This window comes from Nerophis lumbriciformis, linkage group LG03, assembly GCF_033978685.3.
Source record: "Nerophis lumbriciformis linkage group LG03, RoL_Nlum_v2.1, whole genome shotgun sequence".
Classification (NCBI taxonomy): Eukaryota; Metazoa; Chordata; class Actinopteri; order Syngnathiformes; family Syngnathidae; genus Nerophis; species Nerophis lumbriciformis.
In genome coordinates, this window is record NC_084550.2 from 62,751,203 (window position 1) to 62,773,629 (window position 22,427).

The 22,427-nt window shown below is 37.4% G+C and overlaps 1 protein-coding gene across 1 annotated transcript in view; it reads right to left on the reverse strand.

Annotated features, from left to right (window-relative positions):
* arhgef3 (Rho guanine nucleotide exchange factor (GEF) 3) overlaps positions 1 to 2,779 on the reverse strand; it is an 81,095-nt gene extending 78,316 nt beyond the window's left edge. Inside the window, exon 1 of the mRNA XM_072912865.1 lies at positions 2,520 to 2,779. Coding sequence (XP_072768966.1) covers positions 2,520 to 2,554 — 35 coding nt within the window. The 5' untranslated portion in view covers positions 2,555 to 2,779. The remainder of the gene's footprint in view (positions 1 to 2,519) is intronic.
* Positions 2,780 to 22,427: the final 19,648 nt, after the last annotated feature.

Here is a 22,427-nt window from a genome sequence, read left to right on the forward strand (position 1 = left end):
TGCTATGGACTGGACTCTCACTATTATGTTAGATCCACTATGGACTGGACTCTCACTATTATGTTAGATCCACTATGGACTGTACTCTCACTATTATGTTAGATCCACTATGGACTGGACTCTCACACTATTATGTTAGATCCACTATGGACTGGACTCTCACACTATTATGTTAGATCCACTATGGACTGGACTCTCACACTATTATGTTAGATCCACTATGGACTGGACTCTCACTATTATGTTAGATCCACTATGGCCCGGACTCTCACACTATTATGCTATGGACTGGACTCTCACTATTATGTTAGATCCACTATGGACTGGACTCTCACTATTATGTTAGATCCACTATGGACTGGACTCTCACTATTATGTTAGATCCACTATGGACTGTACTCTCACTATTATGTTAGATCCACTATGGACTGGACTCTCACACTATTATGTTAGATCCACTATGGACTGGACTCTCACACTATTATGTTAGATCCACTATGGACTGGACTCTCACACTATTATGTTAGATCCACTATGGACTGGACTCTCACTATTATGTTAGATCCACTATGGACTGTACTCTCACTATTATGTTAGATCCACTATGGACTGTACTCTCACTATTATGTTAGATCCACTATGGACTGGACTCTCACACTATTATGTTAGATCCACTATGGACTGGACTCTCACACTATTATGTTAGATCCACTATGGACTGGACTCTCACACTATTATGTTAGATCCACTATGGACTGGACTCTCTCACTATTATGTTAGATCCACTATGGACTGGACACTCACAATCTTATGTTAGATCCACTATGGACTGGACTCTCACACTATTATGTTAGATCCACTATGGACTGGACTCTCACACTATTATGCTATGGACTGGACTCTCACTATTATGTTAGATCCACTATGGACTGGACTCTCACTATTATGTTAGATCCACTATGGACTGTACTCTCACTATTATGTTAGATCCCCTATGGACTGTACTCTCACTATTATGTTAGATCCACTATGGACTGGACTCTCACACTATTATGTTAGATCCACTATGGACTGGACTCTCACACTATTATGTTAGATCCACTATGGACTGGACTCTCACACTATTATGTTAGATCCACTATGGACTGGACTCTCACACTATTATGTTAGATCCACTATGGACTGGACTCTCACTATTATGTTAGATCCACTATGGCCCGGACTCTCACACTATTATGCTATGGACTGGACTCTCACTATTATGTTAGATCCACTATGGACTGGACTCTCACTATTATGTTAGATCCACTATGGACTGGACTCTCACTATTATGTTAGATCCACTATGGACTGTACTCTCACTATTATGTTAGATCCACTATGGACTGGACTCTCACACTATTATGTTAGATCCACTATGGACTGGACTCTCACACTATTATGTTAGATCCACTATGGACTGGACTCTCACTATTATGTTAGATCCACTATGGCCCGGACTCTCACACTATTATGCTATGGACTGGACTCTCACTATTATGTTAGATCCACTATGGACTGGACTCTCACTATTATGTTAGATCCACTATGGACTGGACTCTCACTATTATGTTAGATCCACTATGGACTGTACTCTCACTATTATGTTAGATCCACTATGGACTGGACTCTCACACTATTATGTTAGATCCACTATGGACTGGACTCTCACACTATTATGTTAGATCCACTATGGACTGGACTCTCACTATTATGTTAGATCCACTATGGACTGGACTCACACTGTTATGTTAGATCCACTATGGACTGGACTTTCACACTATTATGTTAGATCCACTAAGGACTGGACTCTCACACTATTAACTAGATCCACTCCACGTCTATTGCACCGGAAACTTGTATCGCGATACAGTTTTCAGCCCTACTGTAAACTCTTGCCACCCGAACGCCTCCCTCGGGAGGTGTTTGGGACACGTCCGACCGGTAGGAGGCCACGGGGAAGACCCAGGACACGTTGGGAAGACTTTGTCTCCCGGCTGGCCTGGGAACGCCTCGGGATCCCCTGGGAGGAGCTGGACGAAGTGGCTGGGGAGAGGGAAGTCTGGGCTTTCCTGCTTAGGCTGCTGCCCCCGTGACCCGACCTCGGATAAGCGGAAGAAGATGGATGGATGTATACTATGCAAATGTGTAAACAGCATATCAGTAATTGGAGGCTTGGTAAGTGCTATGATCTGCATTATTTTGGGTCCAGATAAAAGTGTTTAGGGCTGAGAAAAGTATGAAAATAAGAAGATAGCATGTCTAAACATCGCACTACACTCACAGAAGTAAAGTATAGCTAACGTACTTTTACAGGATTTAGCAACAGGCTGCCATGTTGGAACATGTGTGTTTGTATTGACTCGTCACTGGCTCGTCACAACACACAAGTCAAAACACAAGTTCTTAACCGGGGAAATGTATTCTTGTCAGCATCGATGTTGTGTTTAAAAGGAATAAAATGGTCTGAGTGTGCACACCTGGACTGAGGCTGCCGTCCATCACCTGCCTGCATCGGACCGCAGCTCCTCCTCGCCCGGAGCCGCCGACAGAAACAACAAAACACCGGGAAAAAAAGAGGCTACCGGCGAGAGAACATAAACAAAAGGTTTGGTGACGGCAGGTCAAAGTCAAAGTTTAGTCCAAGAGTCCGCCCTGCTGAGGAAAAAAAAAAAAAAAAAAAAGAGTGACTCAACCGAGAAGCACCTTGTTCGGCCAGTCAAGTCAGCTGCAGGGAGGAGAGACCACTTCCGGAAAGGCTTGTAAAAGTAAGAGCACGAAATTTCGTTTGCGCCTTCCGAATTTTTTAACGTTCGTACGCATCAATCAATCCACTTTATTTGTATAAGCACATTTAAACAACAGAAATGTTTCCAAAGTGCTGCACAACAATATTAAAAACAATATTCAAATATTATCCTCAGCTCCACCAATCATACTTGCCAACCTTGAGACCTCCGATTTCGGGAGGTGGGGGGTGGGGGGCGTGGTCGGGACGGGGGCGTGGTTAAGAGGTGAGGGGGGCGTGGTTAAGAGGGGAGGAGTATATTGACAGCGAGAACTCACCAAGTCAAGTATTTCATACAAATATATATACATACGTACATACATATATATATATATATATATATATATATATATATACACATCCTGAAAGTATGCAAACAAAACTGTGTTTAGATAATTGATACTTCAAATTTGCATAAATAAATCTTAAGGAATATAACATAACTTGGCTTCTGAGAGCTTCAAAATGTAATGAATAAAATACTAAAGTTGTTGATAAACAAGTAATTATTTTAATAATTAAATATGGTCATTTTAAATGAATTATTATGATCATTTAAAATGAATGATTTCAAATATGTTTATTTTAATGTATAAATCTATGGCTGGATGTAATAAGGAGGCAGAAAAAATAAATAAAATTACAATTAATTTTGATGTTTTTAGCAAAATATAGTAAACATTTTTTATTTTTTATTTTTAATTAATAAATATATTTATTTTTAGGTAAGATAAACATAATAATACAATGTATCTCTAGTCTGGATTATTTAGTTCTTGTCACCCCTGTTGTCATAAAGAAAAGGCTGTCCTCACTCAGGTCCGCATGGAGCTGGAGGGGGCGTGGCCTCCAGCTCCGGCTGAAAATCGGGAGATTTTCGGGAGAATATTTGTCCTGAGAGGTTTTCGGGAGAGGCGCTGAATTTCGGGAGTCTCCCTGAAAATTCGGGAGGGTTGGCAAGTATGCCACCAATGACTGAATAGAAACAAAAGACAAAAATAAATATAAAACCAATATAAAAATAAATATGATTAAAAACGATTTTAAAGGGTAAAACTAGAGATGTCCGATAATATCGGCCTGCCAATATTATCAGCCGATAAATGCTTTAAAATGTAATGTCGGAAATTATTGGTATCGTTGTTTTTTTTTATTATTATCAGTATCGTTTTTTTTCTTTTTTGCACCATGACTGTGGAAGGTTGTTTGGATTGTGGCATATAAGTAAATGCTGTGTTTTTCTGGAAAAAAAGGTAATTGATCTGATTTACTCACATTGTCCACAAGGTGACAGCAAATATGTAGCATTCAGGGAGGGACCGCCTGGTATTTAGGACGCACACCCACGCTGCCCGAATTAGAGGTAAGTGTGATAACCACTAGGCTAAAAGCCCATCATGCACTCTAATGCAGTGGTTCTCAACCTTTTTTCAGTGATGTACCCCATGTGAACATTTTTTTAATTCAAGTACCCCCTAATCAGAGCAAAGCATTTTTGGTTGAAAAAAAGAGATAAAGAAGTAAAATACAGCATTATGTCTAGAGATGTCCGACAATATCGGCCTGCCGATATAATCAGCCGATAAATGCGTTAAAATGTAATATCGGTATCATTTTTTAAAATATCAATATCGTTTTTTTTTAATTATTATTAAATCAACATAAAAAACACAAGATACACTTACAATTAGTGCACCAACCCAAAAAACCTCCCTCCCCCATTTACACTCATTCACACAAAAGGGTTGTTTCTTTCTGTTATTAATATTCTGGTTCCTACATTATATATCAATATATATCAATACAGTCTGCAAGGGATACAGTCCGTAAGCACACATGATTGTGCGTGCTGCTGGTCCACTAATAGTACTAACCTTTAACACTTAATTTGACTCATTTTCATTAATTACTAGTTTCAAAGTAACTGTTTTTATATTGTTTTACTTTCTTTTTTATTCAAGAAAATGTTTTTAATTTATTTATCTTATTTTATTTTATTAATTAAAAAAAAAAAAAAACCTTATCTTCACCATACCTGGTTGTCCAAATTAGGCATAATAATGTGTTAATTCCACGACTGTATATATCAGTTGATATCGGTATCGGTTGATATCAGTATCGGTAATTAAAGAGTTGGACAATATCGGAATATCGAATATCGGCAAAAAGCCATTAATTATGTCATCAGTTTCTGATTTATTAAATTGTATAACAGTGCAAATATTGCTAATTTGTAGAGGTCTTTCTTGAACTATTTGGAAAAAAAAAAAAAAAAAACAACTAAAAACTTGTTGAAAAATAGACAAGTGATTCAATTATAAATAAAGATTTTTACACATAGAAGTAATCATCAACTTAAAGTGCCCTCTTTTGGGGATTTTAATAGAGATCCATCTGGATTCATGGACTTCATTCTAAACATTTCTTCACAAAAAAATAAATCTTTATTATCAATATTTATGGATCTAGCTGTCAACACTGAATATTGCATTGTAATGAATGGAACAGCCTACTTGATTTGATGTTCAGTTTATGAACGTACATTCATATTTTGTTGAAGTATTATTCAATAAATATATTTATAAAGGATTTTTGAATTGTTGCTATTTTTAGAATATTTAAAAAAAATCTCACGTACCCCTTGGTATACCTTCAAGTACCCCCATTTGAGAACCACTGCTCTAGTGGATTAAAATGGATGTCATTTGGAATTTTTTTTCATGGTGTTTGGACGTTTTTCATAATATTCACTAAGTTCAGTGAGCAGGTTGTGTTATGTGTGACCGTGTGTTGACCTTTATGTTAGTTGCATTTTCTTTTTTGCACCATGACTAGGGAAGGTTGTTTGGATTGTGGCATTTAAGTAAACGCTGAAGGTCATTGATCTGATTTACTCACATTGTCCACAAGGTGGCAGCAAATATTAGAGTACTCAAAGACCACCTGGCTCCTGCTCCTTACTAGGCTTCTGTTGCCGGAGACGTTCACTGAGCGGGTCGTCCCCGCAGGGTGCCATCTTCTTACCTGTCTGTGACACTTGCTAGTCCTCCTCGGCTTCTCTCTTTGCGTCGTGTCCAGCCTCAGGATGCCGGACTTAGGGTGGAACCCTCCATGCATTGTGAGGACTCAGGAGCTATGGTGCCTTGGTATCAGTGGCTTGCATTTCTTCCAGTGTTCGGGGTATAATGCCAGCATGGTATCTGATTACTGGCAGGGAAACTGCTGTTCATTGTCTGTATCTTTTTCTAGCCATTCAGCTGGCTTTTCAGAATCTGCCTCACCCTCCCAAGGTATTTGGGTGCCTCCTCGTGGTCGGCTTGTAGGACTCCCCAGGTATTTGTATCTGTCCTGTACGCCTTGCAATCGTCTAGATATCATTCGCTCGCACTTATCAACGACATTCCAATGTCATTACTGCATATTCTTGAGAAGCGGGGAGTCAATGTCAAAGTGGTTCTTGGCATACTTGATATGGTGTACAGAAGGACTATTCAACCTTTCATTCAGCCCACTGACCATCACCCAAATAGGCCTGATGAAACCAATCAAACTAGGGTTGATCATGTATGCAGTACTCCCGCCACTCCACAGGGGGGCAACGACGAGGCATTTGTGTGACAGTGACGCAGCACTGGGGTGAGTAGAAGAAGACTAAATAAATATAAAAAAAATACTAATAATAAAATGCAAAAATCTGACTTTTACCTTTTATCTCCCCTATTTATATAGCCCTAAATCACAAGTGTCTCAAAGGGCTGCACAAGCCACAACGACATCCTCGGTTCAGAGCCCACATAAGGGCAAGGAAAAACTCACAATGGGACGTCGATGTGAATGACTATGAGAAACATTGGAGAGGACCACATATGTGGGTGACCTTGCCCCCCTAGGGGAGATGTCGAGTGGGTCTGACATAATAGTGTGAGAGTCCAGTCCATAGTGGATCTAACATACCGGTAATAGTGTGAGAGTCCAGTCCATAGTGGATCTAACATAATAGTGAGAGTCCAATCCATAGTGGATCTAACATAATAGTGAGAGAGTCCAGTCCATAGTGGATCTAACATAATAGTGTGAGAGTCCAGTCCATAGTGGATCTAACATAATAGTGAGAGTCCAGTCCATAGTGGATCTAACATAATAGTGAGAGAGTCCAGTCCATAGTGGATCTAACATAATAGTGTGAGAGTCCAGTCCATAGTGGATCTAACATAATAGTGAGAGTCCAGTCCATAGTGGATCTAACATAATAGTGAGAGAGTCCAGTCCATAGTGGATCTAACATAATAGTGAGAGTCCAATCCATAGTGGACCTAACATAATAGTGTGAGAGTCCAGTCCATAAGGGGTCTAACATAATAGTGAGAGAGTCCAGTCCATAGTGGATCTAACATAATAGTGTGAGAGTCCAGTCCATAGTGGATCTAACATAATAGTGTGAGAGTCCAGTCCATAGTGGATCTAACATAATAGTGTGAGAGTCCAGTCCATAGTGGATCTAACATAATAGTGAGAGAGTCCAGTCCATAGTGGATCTAACATAATATTGTGAGAGTCCAGTCCATAGTGGATCTAACATAATATTGTGAGAGTCCAGTCCATAGTGGATCTAACATAATAGTGTGAGAGTCCAGTCCATAGTGGATCTAACATAATAGTGTGAGAGTCCAGTCCATAGTGGATCTAACATAATAGTGAGAGTCCAGTCCATAGTGGATCTAACATAATAGTGAGAGAGTCCAGTCCATAGTGGATCTAACATAATAGTGAGAGTCCAATCCATAGTGGATCTAACATAATAGTGAGAGAGTCCAGTCCATAGTGGATCTAACATAATAGTGTGAGAGTCCAGTCCATATTGGATCTAACATAATAGTGAGAGTCCAATCCATAGTGGATCTAACATAATAGTGAGAGAGTCCAGTCCATAGTGGATCTAATATAATAGTGAGAGAGTCCAGTCCATAGTGGATCTAACATAATAGTGAGAGTCCAATCCATAGTGGACCTAACATAATAGTGTGAGAGTCCAGTCCATAGGGGGTCTAACATAATAGTGAGAGAGTCCAGTCCATAGTGGATCTAACATAATAGTGTGAGAGTCCAGTCCATAGTGGATCTAACATAATAGTGTGAGAGTCCAGTCCATAGTGGATCTAACATAATAGTGTGAGAGTCCAGTCCATAGTGGATCTAACATAATAGTGTGAGAGTCCAGTCCATAGTGGATCTAACATAATAGTGAGAGAGTCCAGTCCATAGTGGATCTAACATAATATTGTGAGAGTCTAGTCCATAGTGGATCTAACATAATATTGTGAGAGTCCAGTCCATAGTGGATCTAACATAATAGTGAGAGAGTCCAGTCCATAGTGGATCTAACATAATAGTGTGAGAGTCCAGTCCATAGTGGATCTAACATAATAGTGAGAGTCCAGTCCATAGTGGATCTAACATAATAGTGAGAGAGTCCAGTCCATAGTGGATCTAACATAATAGTGTGAGAGTCCAGTCCATAGTGGATCTAACATAATAGTGAGAGTCCAGTCCATAGTGGATCTAACATAATAGTGAGAGAGTCCAGTCCATAGTGGATCTAACATAATAGTGAGAGTCCAATCCATAGTGGACCTAACATAATAGTGTGAGAGTCCAGTCCATAAGGGGTCTAACATAATAGTGAGAGAGTCCAGTCCATAGTGGATCTAACATAATAGTGTGAGAGTCCAGTCCATAGTGGATCTAACATAATAGTGTGAGAGTCCAGTCCATAGTGGATCTAACACAATAGTGAGAGAGTCCAGTCCATAGTGGATCTAATATAATAGTGAAAGTCCAGTTCATAGTGGATCTAACATAATAGTAAGAGTCCAGTCCATAGTGGATCTAACATAATAGTGAAAGTCCAGTTCATAGTGGATCTAACATAATAGTGTGAGAGTCCAGTCCATAGTGGATCTAACATAATAGTATGAGAGTCCAGTCCATAGTGGATCTAACATAATAGTGTGAGAGTCCAGTCCATAGTGGATCTAACATAATAGTGTGAGAGTCCAGTCCATAGTGGATCTAACACAATAGTGAGAGAGTCCAGTCCATAGTGGATCTAACATAATAGTGTGAGAGTCCAGTCCATAGTGGATCCAATATAATAGTGAAAGTCCAGTTCATAGTGGATCTAACATAATAGTAAGAGTCCAGTCCATAGTGGATCTAATATAATAGTGAAAGTCCAGTTCATAGTGGATCTAACATAATAGTGTGAGAGTCCAGTCCATAGTGGATCTAACATAATAGTGAGAGAGTCCAGTCCATAGTGGATCTAATATAATAGTGAAAGTCCAGTTCATAGTGGATCTAACATAATAGTAAGAGTCCAGTCCATAGTGGATCTAATATAATAGTGAAAGTCCAGTTCATAGTGGATCTAACATAATAGGAAGAGTCCAGTCCATAGTGGATCTAACATAATAGTGAAAGTCCAGTTCATAGTGGATCTAACATAATAGTGAGAGTCCAGTCCATAGTGGATCTAACATAATAGTGTGAGAGTCCAGTCCATAGTGGATCTAACATAATAGTGAGAGAGTCCAGTCCATAGTGGATCTAGTTAATAGTGTGAGAGTCCAGTCCATAGTGGATCTAACATAATAGTGAGAGAGTCCAGTCCATAGTGGATCTAACATAATAGTGTGAGAGTCCAGTCCATAGTGGATCTAACATAATAGTGTGAGAGTCCAGTCCATAGTGGATCTAACATAATAGTGTGAGAGTCCAGTCCATAGTGGATCTAACATAATAGTGAGAGAGTCCAGTACATAGTGGATCCAACATAATAGTGAGAGAGTCCAGTCCATAGTGGATCTAGTTAATAGTGTGAGAGTCCAGTCCATAGTGGATCTAACATAATAGTGAGAGAGTCCAGTCCATAGTGGATCTAACATAATAGTGAGAGAGTCCAGTCCATAGTGGATCTAACATAATAGTGAGAGAGTCCAGTCCATAGTGGATCTAACATAATATTGTGAGAGTCTAGTCCATAGTGGATCTAACATAATATTGTGAGAGTCCAGTCCATAGTGGATCTAACATAATAGTGTGAGAGTCCAGTCCATAGTGGATCTAACATAATAGTGTGAGAGTCCAGTCCATAGTGGATCTAACATAATAGTGAGAGTCCAGTCCATAGTGGATCTAACATAATAGTGAGAGAGTCCAGTCCATAGTGGATCTAACATAATAGTGTGAGAGTCCAGTCCATAGTGGATCTAATATAATAGTGAAAGTCCAGTTCATAGTGGATCTAACATAATAGTAAGAGTCCAGTCCATAGTGGATCTAACATAATAGTGAAAGTCCAGTTCATAGTGGATCTAACATAATAGTGTGAGAGTACAGTCCATAGTGGATCTAACATAATAGTGTGAGAGTCCAGTCCATAGTGGATCTAACATAATAGTGTGAGAGTCCAGTCCATAGTGGATCTAACATAATAGTGTGAGAGTCCAGTCCATAGTGGATCTAACATAATAGTGAGAGTCCAGTCCATAGTGGATCTAACATAATAGTGAGAGTCCAATCCATAGTGGATCTAACATAATAGTGAGATTCCAGTCCATAGTGGATCTAACATAATAGTGTGAGAGTCCAGTCCATAGTGGATCTAACATAATAGTGAAAGTCCAGTTCATAGTGGATCTAACATAATAGTGAGAGTCCAGTCCATAGTGGATCTAACATAATAGTGTGAGAGTCCAGTCCATAGTGGATCTAACATAATAGTGTGAGAGTCCAGTCCATAGTGGATCTAACATAATAGTGTGAGAGTCCAGTCCATAGTGGATCTAACATAATAGTGAGAGAGTCCAGTCCATAGTGGATCTAACATAATAGTGTGAGAGTCCAGTCCATAGTGGATCTAACATAATAGTGAGAGTCCAATCCATAGTGGATTTAACATAATAGTGTGAGAGTCCAGTCCATTGTGGATCTAACATAATAGTGTGAGAGTCCAGTCCATAGTGGATCTAACATAATAGTGAGATTCCAGTCCATAGTGGATCTAACATAATAGTGTGAGAGTCCAGTCCATAGTGGATCTAATATAATAGTGAAAGTCCAGTTCATAGTGGATCTAACATAATAGTGAGATTCCAGTCCATAGTGGATCTAACATAATAGTGTGAGAGTCCAGTCCATAATGGATCTAACATAATAGTGAAAGTCCAGTTCATAGTGGATCTAACATAATAGTGAGAGTCCAGTCCATAGTGGATCTAACATAATAGTGTGAGAGTCCAGTCCATAGTGGATCTAACATAATAGTGTGAGAGTCCAGTCCATAGTGGATCTAACATAATAGTGTGAGAGTCCAGTCCATAGTGGATCTAACATAATAGTGAGAGAGTCCAGTCCATAGTGGATCTAGTTAATAGTGTCAGAGTCCAGTCCATAGTGGATCTAACATAATAGTGAGAGAGTCCAGTCCATAGTGGATCTAACATAATAGTGTGAGAGTCCAGTCCATAGTGGATCTAACATAATAGTGTGAGAGTCCAGTCCATAGTGGATCTAACATAATAGTGTGAGAGTCCAGTCCATAGTGGATCTAACATAATAGTGAGAGAGTCCAGTCCATAGTGGATCTAACATAATAGTGAGAGAGTCCAGTCCATAGTGGATCTAGTTAATAGTGTGAGAGTCCAGTCCATAGTGGATCTAACATAATAGTGAGAGAGTCCAGTCCATAGTGGATCTAGTTAATAGTGTGAGAGTCCAGTCCATAGTGGATCTAACATAATAGTGAGAGAGTCCAGTCCATAGTGGATCTAACATAATAGTGAGAGAGTCCAGTCCATAGTGGATCTAACATAATTGTGTGAGAGTCCAGTCCATAGTGGATCTAACATAATAGTGTGAGAGTCCAGTCCATAGTGGATCTAACATAATAGTGTGAGAGTCCAGTCCATTGTGGATCTAACATAATAGTGTGAGAGTCCAGTCCATTGTGGATCTAACATAATAGTGTGAGTGTCCAGTCCATACTGGATCTAACATAAGATTGTGAGTGTCCAGTCCATTGTGGATCTAACATAATAGTGAGAGAGTCCAGTCCATAGTGGATCTAACATAATAGTGTGAGAGTCCAGTCCATAGTGGATCTAACATAATAGTGTGAGAGTCCAGTCCATAGTGGATCTAACATAATAGTGAGAGAGTCCAGTCCATAGTGGATCTAACATAATAGTGTGAGAGTCCAGTCCATAGTGGATCTAACATAATAGTGAGAGAGTCCAGTCCATAGTGGATCTAGTTAATAGTGTGAGAGTCCAGTCCATAGTGGATCTAACATAATAGTGAGAGAGTCCAGTCCATAGTGGATCTAACATAATAGTGTGAGAGTCCAGTCCATAGTGGATCTAACATAATAGTGAGAGTCCAATCCATAGTGGATTTAACATAATAGTGTGAGAGTCCAGTCCATTGTGGATCTAACATAATAGTGTGAGAGTCCAGTCCATAGTGGATCTAACATAATAGTGAGATTCCAGTCCATAGTGGATCTAACATAATAGTGTGAGAGTCCAGTCCATAGTGGATCTAATATAATAGTGAAAGTCCAGTTCATAGTGGATCTAACATAATAGTGAGATTCCAGTCCATAGTGGATCTAACATAATAGTGTGAGAGTCCAGTCCATAGTGGATCTAACATAATAGTGAAAGTCCAGTTCATAGTGGATCTAACATAATAGTGAGAGTCCAGTCCATAGTGGATCTAACATAATAGTGTGAGAGTCCAGTCCATAGTGGATCTAACATAATAGTGTGAGAGTCCAGTCCATAGTGGATCTAACATAATAGTGTGAGAGTCCAGTCCATAGTGGATCTAACATAATAGTGAGAGAGTCCAGTCCATAGTGGATCTAACATAATAGTGTGAGAGTCCAGTCCATAGTGGATCTAACATAATAGTGAGAGTCCAATCCATAGTGGATTTAACATAATAGTGTGAGAGTCCAGTCCATTGTGGATCTAACATAATAGTGTGAGAGTCCAGTCCATAGTGGATCTAACATAATAGTGAGATTCCAGTCCATAGTGGATCTAACATAATAGTGTGAGAGTCCAGTCCATAGTGGATCTAATATAATAGTGAAAGTCCAGTTCATAGTGGATCTAACATAATAGTGAGATTCCAGTCCATAGTGGATCTAACATAATAGTGTGAGAGTCCAGTCCATAATGGATCTAACATAATAGTGAAAGTCCAGTTCATAGTGGATCTAACATAATAGTGAGATTCCAGTCCATAGTGGATCTAACATAATAGTGTGAGAGTCCAGTCCATAGTGGATCTAACATAATAGTGTGAGAGTCCAGTCCATAGTGGATCTAACATAATAGTGTGAGAGTCCAGTCCATAGTGGATCTAACATAATAGTGAGAGAGTCCAGTCCATAGTGGATCTAGTTAATAGTGTGAGAGTCCAGTCCATAGTGGATCTAACATAATAGTGAGAGAGTCCAGTCCATAGTGGATCTAACATAATAGTGTGAGAGTCCAGTCCATAGTGGATCTAACATAATAGTGCGAGAGTCCAGTCCATAGTGGATCTAACATAATAGTGTGAGAGTCCAGTCCATAGTGGATCTAACATAATAGTGAGAGAGTCCAGTCCATAGTGGATCTAACATAATAGTGAGAGAGTCCAGTCCATAGTGGATCCAGTTAATAGTGTGAGAGTCCAGTCCATAGTGGATCTAACATAATAGTGAGAGAGTCCAGTCCATAGTGGATCTAGTTAATAGTGTGAGAGTCCAGTCCATAGTGGATCTAACATAATAGTGAGAGAGTCCAGTCCATAGTGGATCTAACATAATAGTGAGAGAGTCCAGTCCATAGTGGATCTAACATAATTGTGTGAGAGTCCAGTCCATAGTGGATCTAACATAATAGTGTGAGAGTCCAGTCCATAGTGGATCTAACATAATAGTGTGAGAGTCCAGTCCATTGTGGATCTAACATAATAGTGTGAGAGTCCAGTCCATTGTGGATCTAACATAATAGTGTGAGTGTCCAGTCCATACTGGATCTAACATAAGATTGTGAGTGTCCAGTCCATTGTGGATCTAACATAATAGTGAGAGAGTCCAGTCCATAGTGGATCTAACATAATAGTGTGAGAGTCCAGTCCATAGTGGATCTAACATAATAGTGTGAGAGTCCAGTCCATAGTGGATCTAACATAATAGTGTGAGAGTCCAGTCCATAGTGGATCTAACATAATAGTGAGAGAGTCCAGTCCATAGTGGATCTAGTTAATAGTGTGAGAGTCCAGTCCATAGTGGATCTAACATAATAGTGAGAGAGTCCAGTCCATAGTGGATCTAACATAATAGTGAGAGAGTCCAGTCCATAGTGGATCTAACATAATTGTGTGAGAGTCCAGTCCATAGTGGATCTAACATAATAGTGTGAGAGTCCAGTCCATAGTGGATCTAACATAATAGTGAGAGTCCAATCCATAGTGGATCTAACATAATAGTGTGAGAGTCCAGTTAATTGTGGATCTAACATAATAGTGTGAGAGTCCAGTCCATTGTGGATCTAACATAAGATTGTGAGTGTCCAGTCCATACTGGATCTAACATAATAATGAGAGAGTCCAGTCCATTGTGGATCTAACATAATAGTGAGAGAGTCCAGTCCATAGTGGATCTAACATAATAGTGTGAGAGTCCAGTCCATAGTGGATCTAACATAATAGTGAGAGTCCAATCCATAGTGGATCTAACATAATAGTGTGAGAGTCCAGTCCATTGTGGATCTAACATAATAGTGTGAGAGTCCAGTCCATTGTGGATCTAACATAAGATTGTGAGTGTCCAGTCCATACTGGATCTAACATAATAGTGAGAGAGTCCAGTCCATTGTGGATCTAACATAATAGTGAGAGAGTCCAGTCCATAGTGGATCTAACATAATAGTGTGAGAGTCCAGTCCATAGTGGATCTAATATAATAGTGAAAGTCCAGTTCATAGTGGGGCCAGCAGGAGATCATCTTGAGTGGAGACAGGTCAGCAGCGCAGAGATGTTCCCAACTGATGCACAGGTGAGCGGTCCACCCCGGGTCCCGACTCGGGACAGCCAGCACTTCATCCATGGCCACCGGACCGGTTTCCCCCCCCCCCACAAGAGTCATTGTTTCCTGTCGGACCTTTTACGCGACGGACACACTGATCTGGACAAGCAGCAACAAATGTCAATTTATTAAAAATAAAAACCTACATTTTCTAATTAGCTTAATCATTTTAAATTGTCAATTAAATCTTGGAAAATGACTAAAAAATACAAAAGCCCTTAAATTGATTTCGTTATTGCAGACATTTAAAGTGAATTAGATTATTCTATTTTGTATTATTATTTATTGTTATTATTATTTTTATATTGTATTTGTTTAGAATTGTTGAAAGTGCCTTGGTTTTTATGTACATTGAGAATATATGTTTGTATTGCATAGGAGAGTTTTAACTTGCACTTACAGATGTAGCAACCAAATGTAGTTACTGACAGTGTTTTTTTTTTTTAAGTGTTCCTGAGCTCATGTGGTGATATCCTTTACACACTGATGTCGCTTTTTGATGCAGTACCGCCTGAGGGATCCAAGGTCTGTAATATCATGGCTTACGTGCAGTGATTTCTCCAGATTCTCTGAACCTTTTGATGATATTACGCAGCGTAGATGGTGAAATCCCTAAATTCCTTGCAGTAGCTGCTTGAGAAAGGTTTTTCTTAAACTGTTCAACAATTTGCTCACGCATTTGTTGACAAAGTGGTGACCCTCGCCCCGTCCTTGTTTGTGAATGACTGAGCATTTCATGAAAGCTGCTTTTATACCCAATCATGGCACCCACCTGTTCCCTAATTTGCCTGTTCACCTGTGGGATGTTCCAAATAAGTGTTTAATGAGCATTCCTCAACTTTCTCAGTCTTTTTTGCCACTTGTGCCAGCTTTTTTTTAAATGTTGCAGGCATCAAATTCCAAATGCACTAATATTTGCAAAACATAGCAAAATTGACCAGTTTGAACATGAGTTATTATAATATTGCAGTCCACACGTATCTCTTTTGTGTGACTGCCATCATATTATATATATATAACCTACTCAGTGGCCTGAGATGGGTAGGTTGTGAGTTCAAACCCCGGCCGAGTCATACCAAAGACTATAAAAACAGGAGCCTTTACCTCCCTGCTTGGCACTCAGCATCAAGGGTTGGAATTGGGGGTTGAATCACCAAAAATGATTTCCCGGGCGTGGCCACCGCTGCTGCTCACTGCTCCCCTCCCCTCCCAGGGGGGTGATCAAGGGTGATGGGTCAAATGCAGAGGATAATCTCACCAATGTGTGTGTGACAATCATTAGAACTATTAAGTATCTTGTCTTTGCAGTCTATCGGCTCTAAAATAGAACCTCTACTGTACCATTATTTTGAAGGGCTGCCGGACCTCTGAGCGGCTTCTGTTGTTTTAAGCGGCGACGCCTCAAAGCGCACACACAATGCAGCTGTCTGACACTCTTCTCTTCAGGCAAAGGAGTGTCGCTCACTGGAGGGAAGCAATCTCAGTCTGCAAAGACAAGATTGGCAAACAACTCTCGACCTTGGCAAACAAACACAAACTGTGTAAGAAGACACTTTAGATCAGGGCTTCCCTCGGGGCCCGCTCAAATATTTATCACTGAATTAGTCATCTTAGTCTCGATTTTATTCATGTTCCATCTACTTGCAGTTAAACAGGATGAATGAATGTTATAAAAACATGTTGATCACAAAGATTATTACCAAGTTAGGCTGATTACAAAAATATATGCTACAAAACTGATGAAAAAAGCTCCAGACTTCTTCTGTTTGTTTGGGATCGTCATTACTGCCACAAGTGGTAGAAAAGTGTATTACAACTGAGTATTACTCGATCGTCACCGGGAGACACAAACTGTCCACACATAAAAAAGAATTAAAACTTTACTTTAAAACGCTTTCTATCTCCAACAACCAAAAAGCTGTGAAAACTATGATGCTGTGCTCCAAATTTGGATTATTTACGGAATTTGTGTGAGCCTATGGCTTTAAACTTTGTTGCATATATATATATATATATATATATAAATACATATATATATATATATATATATAAATATATATATATATATATATATATAAATACATATATATATATATATAAATACATATATATATATATATATATATATATATATATTAATATATATATATATAAATACATATATATATATATAAATATATATATATATAAATACATATATATATATAAATACATATATATATATATATATATATATATAAATACATATATATATATATATAAATACATATATATATATATATAAATACATATATATATATATATATAAATACATATATATATATATATATATATATATATACATATATATATATATATATTCATATATATATATATATATATATACACACATATATATATAAATACATATATATATATATATATATACATATATATATATAAATACATATATATATATAAATACATATATATATATATATACATTATATATATATATATATATATGTATATATATATATATATATATATATATATATATATATATATATATATATATATATATATATATAGCATTCTGTTTTAGTTACTTTATTGAGTTTACAACCCCCTGGCACTCCTTTCTACTGTTTTTGTACTTGTTTTGATTATTATTTCTTGATTGTATGTAAATGTTGCATATCATAAATAAAGGTTTATAAAATAAAATAAAATGTAAAAAAAAAAACTGTCCTCGCATGCGCAAAGACTAGTTATTGCTATTTTCGTCCAGGCCGTCACTGTTACCTTGGTTTTCTTTTTTTGCAATCTTTGTTTGAATGAAAATATCGTATAAAAGATTGCATACAAAACAAACATTGCTTAAGCATGATCTACAAACCCCGTTTCCATATGAGTTGGGAAATTGTGTTAGATGTAAATATAAACGGAATACAATGATTTGCAAATCCTTTTCAAGCCATATTCAATTGAATATGCTACAAAGACAACATATTTGATGTTCAAACTGATAAACTTCTTTTTTTTTTGCAAATAATAATTAACTTAGAATTTCATGGCTGCAACACGTGACAAAGTAGTTGGGAAAGGGCATGTTCACCACTGTGTTACATGGCCTTTTCTTTTAACAACACTCAATAAACGATTGGGAACTGAGGAAACTAATTGTTGAAGCTCTGAAAATGGAATTCTTTCCCATTCTTGTTTTATGTAGAGCTTCAGTCGTTCAACAGTCCGGGGTCTCCGCTGTCGTATTTTACGCTTCATAATGCGCCACACATTTTCAATGAGAGACAGGTCTGGACTGCAGACGGACCAGGAAAGTACCCGCACTCTTTTTTTACGAAGCCACGCTGTTGTAACACGTGCTGAATGTGGCTCGGCATTGTCTTGCTGAAATAAGCAGGGGCGTCCATGAAAAAGACGGCGCTTAGATGGCAGCATATGTTGTTCCAAAACCTGTATGTACCTTTCAGCATTAATGGTGCCTTCACAGATGTGTAAGTTACCCATGTCTTGGGCACTAATGCACCCCATACCATCACACATGCTGGCTTTTCAACTTTGCGCCTATAACAATCCGGATGGTTCTTTTCCTCTTTGGTCCAGAGGACACGACGTTCACAGTTTCCAAAAAAAAATTGAAATGTGGACTCGTCAGACCACAGAACACTTTTCCACTTTGTATTAGTCCATCTTAGATGAGCTCAGGCCCAGCGAAGCCGACGGCTTTTCTGGGTGTTGTTGACAAACGATTTTTGCCTTGCATAGGAGAGTTTTAACTTGCACTTACAGATGTAGCGACCAACTGTAGTTACTGACAGTGGGTTTCTGAAGTGTTCCTGAGCCCATGTGGTGATATCCTTTACACACTGATGTCGCCTGTTGATGCAGTACAGGCTGAGGGATCGAAGGTCACGGGCTTAGATTCTTACGTGCAGTGATTTCTACAGATTCTCTGAACCCTTTGATGATATTATGGACCGTAGATGGTGAAATCCTTAAATTCCTTGCAATAGCTGGTTGAGAAAGGTTTTTCTTAAACTGTTCAACAATTTGCTCACACATTTGTTGACAAAGTGGTGACCCTCGCCCCATCCTTGTTTGTGAATGACTGAGCATTTCATGGAATTTACTTTTATACCCAATCATGGCACCCACCTGTTCCCAATTTGCCTGTGGGATGTTCCAAATAAGTGTTTGATGAGCATTCCTCAACTTTATCAGTATTTATTGCCACCTTTCCCAACTTCTTTGTCACATGTTGCTGGCATCAAATTCTAAAGTTAATGATTATTTGCAAAAAAAAAAAAAAGTTTATGAGTTTGAACATCAAATATGTTGTCTTTGTAGCATATTCAACTGAATATGGGTTGAAAATGATTAGCAAATCATTGTATTCCGTTTATATTTACATATAACACAATTTCCCAACTCATATGGAAACGGGGTTTGTATTTTGAAACCGCACAGAAACCTGAATGATGTGCTCACTCAGCAGCCTTGAATGGGAAATACATCTTTTTTTTTTTTTTTTTACTGCTTTGACAGTTTACATCAAATGCATCAATTCACAATACTGACAATTTAAAAAAAAGTCTACTTTTAAATAATAGTAATAGTAATTGCAATGACAGAAGGTTTTTTTTGTTGTTTTTTTTAAATCTACCCCTTGTTTATGTTTATATTCTTGTTCCCTTTCACCCCTAAGTTATTTTTTTTTAAATACAAAATATTCAATTATCACAGAAAATGACGTCACACGGCTCCGTCGCAAAAAAAACAAAACAAACAAGTTCAAGTTTTATATTCATAAATGTACGTTTCTCAATACCCGACATGTTTTTTTGTGCCTTTAAAAAAGAAGTAGAACTCTACATTAAAACACTCTCTACCTCTAACAACCAAAAAGCTGTGAAGACGAGGATGCTGTGTTCCAAATTTAGATTATTTACTGAACTTGTGTGAGCCTATGGCTTTGCACTTTATATATATATATATATATATATATATATATATATATATATATATATATATATATATATATATATATATATATATATATATATATATATATATATATTAGGGGTGTAACGGTACACAAAAATTTCGGTTCGGTACGTACCTCGGTTTAGAGGTCACTGTTCGGTTCATTTTCGGTACAGTAAGAAAACAACATAATATACATTTTTGGGTTATTTATTATTTATTTCTAAATTACATTTCACCTTTAAGCTTTTTTATTTCACTTTTGTTATGTTTTTGTTAATTTTAATAGTATTTTTAGAATGTGCCGTGGGCCTTTAAAACATTAGCTGTGGGCCGCAAATGGCCTCCGGGGCACACTTTTGACAACCCTGCTATAGATAATAAAAAATTAAATGTGATAAATCTATGGATAAAAAGCAGAGCCTGGCGACGCATGCGCGTTTATCATAACTCTCTCTCTCTCTCTGTGTCTCTGCCCCTCCCTCACCAATGCTGCTTTGCGCACAATTTGTTTTGTTTTCAACCCCTTCTTAACCCTGAACGCACATTGAAAATACACGCAACCCTAACTCAAAATGCCGGACATTTGAGGCATTTAAGAAACTCCGCCCTGACAGCTCTGCAAAAGAGGACATGTCCGGTGAAAAGAGGACGTATGGTCAGTCTATCGTAGCCCGTTAGCTGCTAGCATGCCGTGTGTTGTGCCTCGGTGTGCATTGTTTACACAACGTGCGTTACGCTACTTAATATGTCCGTGTGGAAACTCGTTCGGTACACCTCCGAACCGAACCCCCGTACCAAAACGGTTCAATACAAATACACATACCGTTACACCCCTAATATATATATATATATATATATATATATATATATATATATATATATATATATATATATATATATATATATATATATATATAATATATATATATATATATATATATTATTATAGATTAATCGATTATCAAATTAATGGTTAGTTGCAGCCCTAATATATATATATATATATATATATATATATATATATATATATATATATATATATATATATATATATATATATATATAATATATATATATATAATATATATATATATATAATATATATATATATATATATATATATATATATATATATATATATACACGGGTGCGGCATATAGTCCGGTGCGGCTAATATTTGGAAACATTTATTTTATTTATTTTTAATTTGGTCGGTGCGTCTTATATACGGGTGTGGCATATAGTCCGGTGCGGCTAATATTTGGAAACATTTTATTTATTTTTAATTCGGTGGGTGCGCCTTATATACGGGTGCGTCTTATAGTCCGGTGCGGCTAATATTTGGACACATTTATTTTATTTATTTTAAATTTAGTGGGTGCGTCTTATATATGGGTGCATCTTATAGTCCGGTGCGGCTAATATTTGGAAACATTTATTTTTAATTCAGTGGGTATATATATATATATATATATATATATATATATATATATATATATATATATATATATATATATATATATATATATATATATTAGGGCTGCAACTAACCATTAATTTGATAATCGATTAATCTATAATAATAATATATATATATATATATATATATATATATATATTAGGGCTGCAACTAACAATTAATTTGATAATCGATTAATCTGTCAATTATTACTTTGATTAATCGATTAATAATCGAATAAAAGAGACAAACTACATTTCTATCCTATCCAGTATTTTGTTGGGAAAAAAACCAGCATACTGGCACCATACTTATTTTGATTATTGTTTCTCAGCTGTTTGTAAATGTTGCAGTTTATAAATAAAGGTTTGTAAAAAAATAATTTAAAAAAAGTAGCCTCTGCGCATGCGCATAGCATAGATCCAACGAATCGATGACTAAATTAATCGGCAACTATTTTTATAATCGATTTTAATCGATTAGTTGTTGCAGCCCTAATATTATATAGTATCCATCCATCCATTTTCTACCGCTTATTCCCTTGGGGTCGCGGGCTATATATATATATATATATATATATATATATATATATATATATATATATATATATTGTTGCGTTATGGACCAGTTGTTCCTCCCAGGGAATTCAAGTCACAAGTCGCTCCCAAGCTCTTTACGACACTTAAAGCTGAGTTGAAAAACCACCAGAGACAGAATAGGTATTTTGTAATATATTTGCAAAGCTTTGCATATATATATATACATTTAGACCAGTCCAGTATAGAACATTCTATCGCGCCCCCAAGATGGTCTGTTCCCCTCGACCAAAACCCCTCTCCTCTCCAGTCTCTCTTCCTCCCCCCCTGGCAGTCATGTCTCTCTAGCCAAAACAAATGCTTATTATCGCTCTCTCTAACATTCCTCACTTCAAGGTTAAGCACACAGTTTTGCAGACAACCAAAAGACCACATTTGGAAGAAAAACACTAGATGTTTTGTAATATTACA